Source organism: Dufourea novaeangliae, unplaced genomic scaffold, assembly GCF_001272555.1.
Source record: "Dufourea novaeangliae isolate 0120121106 unplaced genomic scaffold, ASM127255v1 scaffold69, whole genome shotgun sequence".
In the NCBI taxonomy this organism is placed as follows: domain Eukaryota; kingdom Metazoa; phylum Arthropoda; class Insecta; order Hymenoptera; family Halictidae; genus Dufourea; species Dufourea novaeangliae.
In genome coordinates, this window is record NW_015373949.1 from 273989 (window position 1) to 282340 (window position 8352).

General features: G+C 31.8%; 1 protein-coding gene across 2 annotated transcripts; it reads right to left on the bottom strand.

The window, feature by feature from the left end:
* Nucleotides 1-4354: 4354 nt before the first annotated feature.
* LOC107186132 (polyadenylate-binding protein 2-B) lies at nt 4355-6188 on the bottom strand. Of its 2 annotated transcripts, none has more exons than XM_015573942.1 (7): nt 6100-6188; nt 5358-5494; nt 5142-5256; nt 4995-5062; nt 4672-4913; nt 4489-4581; nt 4355-4426 (listed from the first exon to the last, which is right to left on the bottom strand). In XM_015573942.1, exons 2-7 carry the CDS (start codon nt 5490-5492, stop codon nt 4393-4395), a joined length of 687 nt encoding a protein of 228 aa, XP_015429428.1. In that variant the 5' UTR covers nt 5493-5494; nt 6100-6188; the 3' UTR covers nt 4355-4392. The 2 variants fall into 2 exon arrangements, with proteins under 2 accessions (XP_015429428.1, XP_015429429.1); XM_015573943.1 differs by having other exon boundaries at nt 6108-6186.
* Between the last annotated feature and the right edge of the window lie 2164 nt (nt 6189-8352).

Here is an 8352-nt window from a genome sequence, read left to right on the forward strand (position 1 = left end):
TTAACAGCTCAATATCTCGAAACCTATGCCATCGATTTTAAAGTTCTTGGTCTTACATTGCATGAATCTGAAGGGCCTTTCTAACTACATAAACGTGAAGTGGCCACCCCTTCCCCTTTAAGGGGGGGGTGGGGGTACCTTTATAATTTTAAATGGAACCCCCTATAAAACGTTACATATTTAGATTCTACAGGAAAAAACAAGTAAATTTTGTCTGAAACATTTTTTTGTCAGATATTTCCATGATGAAATATAACAGTTTGGAGTTTCCACTTTTAGGTACTTACTTGAAGCGCTCGGAAATTGCGTTATTGAATTATACGCGCTTGAGTCCTTCGCTTACTCGTGAAGAAACAAAAACAACAATATTTACAATTCTTGAGCTCTCCTCCTCATTTTACAATCATCACCAGACAATTTTTGAATGAAAAATTTGGGAACAAATGGTCGTGGGGGACCTCATCAATGGCCTCCTCAATCGCCCGATCTAACACCATTATATTTTTTCTTATGGGGATATGTAAAGGACAAAGTTATGTTTGAACCACCGACGACAAAAGAGAATATGAAACAAAGAATACGTAACGCTTGCGCTTCAGTGACTCCCGAAATGTTAACAAATGTTAGAACAACTTTGATGTTTCGAGTAAATAAATGTTTACCAGCCCGTGGTGGACATTTTGAACATTTAATTTAAAGAACATTTTATTTCTTCATGAATAAGCGGACTCAAGCGCGTATAATTCAATAATGCAATTTCCGAGCGCTTCAAGTAAGTACCTACAAGTAAAAACTTCAAACTGTTATATCTCATTATGGAAATATCTGACAAAAAAATGTTTCAGACAAAATTTACTTGTTTTTTCCTGTAGAATCTAAATATGTAACGTTTTATAGGGGGTTCCATTTAAAATTATAAAGGTACCCCCACCCCCCCCTTAAAGGGGAAGGGGTGGCCACTTCACGTTTATGTAGTTAGAAAGGCCCTTCAGATTCATGCAATGTAAGACCAAGAACTTTAAAATCGATGGCATAGGTTTCGAGATATTGAGCTGTTAAGAGTTATGTGGGCCACCCTGTATACTTGTATTATTATTATACCATGCGTATTCTACGTACCCACCACTGCTCGCGAGTAAAGTTTGAAGAGCGCTGAAACAGATGTTACTTCTTAACTTCCTTGGTCCAGTCAATTTTCGTAAACCCAAATTAGTCCAGGATCTTATTAGTATGCTTCAAAAATAGAATTTCTTTGCATTATTATATAGTTACTCTCAAATCTATAAGATAATTATTTTGTTGTGTTATGTATCTAATGTTTTGAATTCATTTCTTCAGTGTTTTTTTGTTAACACTAATATCTTACAAACTTTCCATTAATAAGTCATTGCCAAACCTGTAGAGATTAATTGGGTATTTATGTGCCTTCTGAGATACAAAGAAAAGAAATTTTTTAATCAATAAATATAATAACATTCTCTGTTATGAAAACATTAATTTGTACAAACAAAATTTATCCTTCTGATAACATAAGCTGTTGATCTGAAATGTAAAAAAATCAATTTAAATACCACTGCTTCTTAATAAACGCAAGCTATTAATCTTTCTGAATTACTTTTATTTTTCCTATTCTTATGATAGTATGTGTTGATGTGAACATATTAAGACAGTTGCCAATTCATATAAAAAATTTAAGCCAAGAAAATCTTTATTTACCACCCAATCATATTACAGTTATATGTTACACTTATATCTTAATTATTCTTTCATCTTTTCTTTTGTTTTTTTTTCTAAATAGAACATAAAAATTGTTTATGAAATTTGTATGATTATCACTCAATTGATGCTGATGCTGCACTGCACCTGCAAAATACTTAGCGACATGGAAGTAACGTCACAAAATGTAGCTTGATTATTAATATGTGGAAACTTGGCTCTCCCCCTAACATCATAGCACAGTGGATTAATGGTTCAAAAACATTTTACACGCATCTTACAAATTAGTAGCAATGTGTTTGAGATAAAATTGAGGATGTATAGTTAGTAAGAAATAAATGAAAGTTGTACACATTAATATCAATACATATGACATTCTATAGAAAAATTATAACAACATATAATTTCAGCAACTTTCACTTACTATGCATACAAAATTTACTATATATTATAGTAATATGACATTACTCTAGACATTCACATTGCAGCTCAATTCTCATTGTTAGATCATATGTGAAACATAATCTTAACTCAGCGTTTAAAATTATAGAACAGATTTATTACAAAATCTGTTGAAAATACACATCAATAATATCTGGATTACCACAGCATAAATCTTATTTTTTTTTGTTTTATCATTGTATCAGCCTTTATATGTATCAAAATATTTCTAAAATCATTATTGCTATGTCATAATTTCCTAAAATCAGTTTCTGAGGCTCTAATATACTTCTGTGACTGCATATACTTCAAAAATAATTTTATATGTATACAATTTTGTATTACCTTAACATATGTTAATCCTACTTTCATTTCCATTGACAGTCACAATAAATTTAACGTAGTTATAAAAGTTTGCTTTACCTTTGTGTTAATTTTATCAGATAATATAAAATGCGTAATTTTAATTGCATGATATTTTCCTAAAGTTTAAATAAATTGTATTTTTTATAGATAACAAAAACATACAGAATCGTGGGGATTATTATTACAACATGTGCCAGTTGGTAGAAGTTTTGGAGGCTTTTATTTTAGGAAAACTTTAGTTCTTGAAGTGTTCATACAGAAATGGTTTGGTTACGTATTAATTATGGGCCATAACATTTTACAATTATATCGATATGCACAATAGGAATGATGTATTTTTTATTCGGTTATAACTGAAGATACAAAGGTAATTTTTACCAAAATATATAACAATTTAATGATTACACCTTTTTTTTTAAACAATATGTAGTATTTGTAGAGTCATTCATGTATATTCATATATATATATACACACACTACACACACGCGCGCATATATATATATATATATATATATATATATATTTATATATATAATATGTGTGTATGTATATACATGTATATATGTATATATACACAGATTTAAGAAAATTTTAATATATAAACATTATTGTATTAACATCCAATGTTTTATGTATTTTTGTAATCTAAACGGATTGATGTACTTGTAAACAGATAAAGGCTGATACTGTAGGATCAGTTGAATATCAACCGATTCAGTTATGTAAAAATACAATTGAACTGCAATAGCAAATCATCGCTGATCTACATTTGTATTATTCATTATGATAATTCATTAAATCAAATATGATTAATTGTGCCCATCTTTGTCCAATCTTTTTTTTTCTTTTGACATGAGGTTTTTTCTTTCTCTTTTTTTTCCCATCGTATCAGTTTTTTTTTCTGTGGACATATCATAAGAATTTACTTAAACACCTTAGCAGCATTATACTGTAATGCATGTTCGTATAAATATGTAAGTTTTGTGTAACCTATAAATAAGATATGCACAAAAACTTACAATATCTTGTATTACAGTTCACATGGCCATACTCTATAGTTTGGATTCGAACACCCACAATTTATAAATATAAATATATCATGAAAGGAATATGCTACGTAGTTAAAATTTTCTGCAAAGCAAAGTGTGATCAAACTGTAATGCCTTTTTGTCGAAATAACAGTTCAATATTGATGTTCTGTTATCAATATGTAAAATATGACCAGGTGGTAAGGTTGAATATACATGTAGAGCACAGTATAGTATTCCTAATAAAGCCAATGTATCTAAATATGAATTCCATAATATTCACAGTAGAAAATTGAGATACTTTACAGTAGTTTTAATTGTATATAATTGGTGTAATAAATTTACATCTTTAAGTTAAATTAGATAGATACATCAGAATATTAAAATAGTAATCAACAAGCATATATTAATTACTAATGAGAAAGTAATAGTGTTACATTCATTCAGGAATGGCTAGTAAATATGAGTCATTTTTATTGCTTTATTTGTCATTAATATTTATAGGAACTTTAAAAAAATGATACCTAAAACCATTAGTTGCTTCACCAGCCTTTCCTACAGATGTATTACTTTATGATGTATAACTTGATAGTTCAAACAAAATAACTTCATTAAATCAATGGTCTTGCTTCATGGTGTAATTATATAATTCATAATTTATCAGAGATGCGTATGTTCAACAGATACAAATACTTGTAAGTATAAAGAGTCTTTGGTTACCTTTGTATTGGATGCTTTGTTTGAACAATCACAAGAAACAGGTAAAATAACTGGTAATGTAAGTCATGATATAAGAACTTACCTTAATTTGTAAAATAGTAGTAAAATCCTTTAAAACGGTCAATACGGCATGTAGTAACCCCGTTTGTAACTCCTACGTAAAAATAGGATACGTTTTGAAGTAATTAAATAAAAAAAACAAAGTTTCAAACGTACCTAGGTCGTCTTGTAGGTCTATAGCCAAAGTATGCACTGCCACGTACAATTCCCCTGGCCATACCTCGGTAGCCTCGTGTTCCTCGTGGTCCTCTGAAAAATGCAGAAGTTTTATTACCTTGTGAGAAATATCATATATAATAATAAACATTTAAAATACATTATTTTATACTGAGTAGATACCTGTTTGTTACAGACAATCCTGGTCTGTTTGTTCTTTTAGGCATTACTTTAATTTGTCTCCCTCTAAACATAGACTCATCCATTGCCATAGCTGTTTGTACAGAATCACGTTCTGCGAATTCGATATAAGCAAATCCCTTGGGATGCCCGTCAAACTTATTGCACAGTATGGTTACTCGGTTAACACTACCACAACCATGAAAATGTTGCTCTAATTCTTCTGCTGTAGCGCCATAGTCGACCTTCATAATTATATAAATAATATATTAGTAAGATTGAATTTAAAAAATGAAGATTATCATTATTGTAAAATATCAACTTACATTACCAACATAAATAGATCTATTATCAACTTCTTTTTTATCTTCAAGTGACATATTTAATGGACTTGCTAGAAATTAATAAATACTGATTAATACAGATATATAATACTGTCTTACACATTCAAATTAATAAAGTTTATAACTTACTTATACCAGGTGGACTACCCATGTTCATTTGTTTATCCACTTCAGATTGTAACTGTTTTAATTTTTCTGCTTCTTCCTCCATTTCTCTGACACGAGCTTTAATAGCTTCCAATTCCTATAATAATTAAGATACATAAAATAATAATAAAGATAAATGAATGATACATGATTTATGTAATATTGTACATTTGTATCTAGTTGAAAAAAATCAGATACCGGATCATCAATGTTTGCTTCATTTAATTCCCGCTTTACACCATCACACTGCATAATGGCATCTCCATCTTGACCATTTTCAAGACCATCTAGACCATCAATGTGATCTGCAGCTAGAAGATCTGACTCAGACATTTCTGCAATGAAATATAATATATTGTATTTCTATATGCACATTTTATAAGAAAGCAAATATGTTTAAAAGCTTCTGATTTATTATGAACTAATTAAAAATTTTCTAATAGGAACAAAATTTTTATTTCTCCTATTTTTGCAAATTACTTCATAAAATATATGATTTTACATGAAGATCAGTAGTTCAATTACACATATCACTACAAGCACACATAATTTTTTAATAAAACATCTAATTATAACAAACAAAATTATTTCACTTTAGAGAAACATAAAATATTAATAAAAATGTGTTATTCCAATAACTAAAACGTCTGTTTGTCTGCAAATTAAAAAATTATAACTAATGCAAAAAGATGAGGAAAATACTTAAACATAATAGCTAAAAAAACTTATGGATAAAAGAAATACAATAGTAAACATGCATGAACTAAAAGTAAATTATAAGTAATTTTAATTTAAGTAATAATGCTATTACTGAATAGTATTATTAATTAATACAACGCCAATAACGTGCAATGTAAAGGTTTATACGTCTGCAGTCGGTATGATCTACGTAGAATATTAGAAACTATCATTAATAATTATGCAAAGAAACATAACGTACGAGTATACCTTCAGGCGATTCTATTATCTAAAATGATAAATTTATAACAAATTTAATACTATCTCGAATCGGCACTCCACGATGTTCTACAAACTCAATAATGCTTGATAAATGAGATTGACGCTACCACCGAACAAGATGAACAATATCTCGTCATGAACTGCGTTGTTTCTAGGTTGGTGATCATGTAACCAACTTCAGGTCCATGAACTAACTACTAATTGGTTACACCACAGCCGACTCTAGTAGTAGCAGAGAGGAAATGAGACTGAGTGCTAACGCCTGGGGTTTCGGCGTTCCCGGGCAAGTGCTGTCCCCTTGGGCTACATTAGCATGGACAAGAACTCCTGATCCACGTTAGCATATATCAGAACCACAAAATTTCGCGTCAGCAGAGCCCTTTACCGTAGACATTCGTTTCCTGCGCCACCGTTATCTGCACAAAAGCCACGCCCCTTGCTTCACGTATTTCCCACACACGCGCGCGTACCCTACTCTGTCGCCCAGGACAGAATACATACGGTGTCGCGTTTCACTCGTATATTTCAATCCAGAAAGCGAAGTGTATATAACCACCGACTAGGTATAGGATAGACCTATCATCTTATGGGACTTCGTGTCTCATGTTCTGAAATACCGATAGTGTAAAAAGTCAGGGATTTTCTGCTGCCCTCTACGTTATGAGAACGGTGAATTTGTGAACTACGTTAAATCTAAGAAGGGACCATGGTCGTGAACGGATTCTCTTCCGTCCGTTCGCTATAAAGTAGACGTATTAGAAAGGAGTCTTGGGTTTAATCCCGAAGGACCTATATTAGTTTTTCTTCGCGTACAAAAAAGTTATTGCGTTTAATATTGTTTTTATGGATATGTATATGTATTATTATGTACATTTGAGTAAATTATTTTATTATTCCATTGTTATTACAACAGTTTAACAGTGACAACGAACGCATGCATATTTTCAAATATCGGACTAATAGTATATTTTTATTCTATATTATTACATATAAGTGAGTAATACGTATCAAAAACGTAATCGAAACACAGATTTTTATTACACCACAAACATCGCATAAAAGATATTTCGTTATATTGACATTTGTAATAATTATGGATGTTGCAAGGAAATCAATATTATTGACATTATGGAACATATAACGAAATATCACTGTAACACTTAAAAAAGTTTTAAAGTTCCATTTATATCATTGTCCTGTGAAAATGTTCATACTTCCAGCAGCATTCATATTCCAATCAAAGAATTTACAGAATAAGGAAAAGGAATCTAAAGTAATTTTCAGTAGTTCCATACATCTTTATCTCGAATAATTTTCTAAAACATTCAAAGTACTAGACATTTTTACACTTTGAATCTCATATCGATTTCTAAAATAATCCTAGTTCGATGTAATATAGAACGTGGTTTTATGAGATAGATTCGAAGTTCGCAGCCATTAGCTCGATATTGTCATCAGTTTAAAGTACTTTACCGATGATAATACCGATTGCCCAGGCCTCACCATGAGGAGGTTGCTGCGAGTGGAGGCCCAAGACAGGTGGATGGAATCACAAGTTCTACATCTTCCCACCTTTCACAATAAACCTTATAAATAACTTAAATCTTAACTATGTAATACTATCGGTACTAAAATCCCTCGGCGGATGACTTCTTTCTTGAGCCTAAACCTATAAAAAACTAAGTTCCCTCGTCGGTTGTCTTCGTTCTTCAGCTTAGAACTAATATTATCTTAATATTCTAATTAATACGAATTAATGCTATTAATACAAAATAACTTAAACTAAACGCAACGTAGTCGCTAATACTCAAACGAAAGAGATAGACGGAATGGAAAAAGTTCCATCGATTATTTCGTTTACGCACCTAATATTCTATATACCAAGCAGTTATTAAGTCTACGATGAACCACGTTAAACTACAGTATGAACAAGTATCGCGATGCAAGTGCTGTCGCTAGAACCTGGTTTAAGACTAGATTAGATTAGATTAGATTGTGCTCGGTTCTCCCGGGAGAGGGGAAGTGCGATTTCCCCCCCAAGGCCCAGCTGTGGCTCTAGCGCCGGTAGCTATCTCACAGCCCTGCGATAGGACTGCGGTGGGCGTTACCCGGGGAGACTGTTTCCCCCGGTTTTCCAACCCGACCAACTTTTTTAGGCCCGGGCCACATGGAGGCGAGGAAGTACTCGCCCGGGGGGCGGAGAGTCACTAGGATCGTCCCATCCCTACCTGAG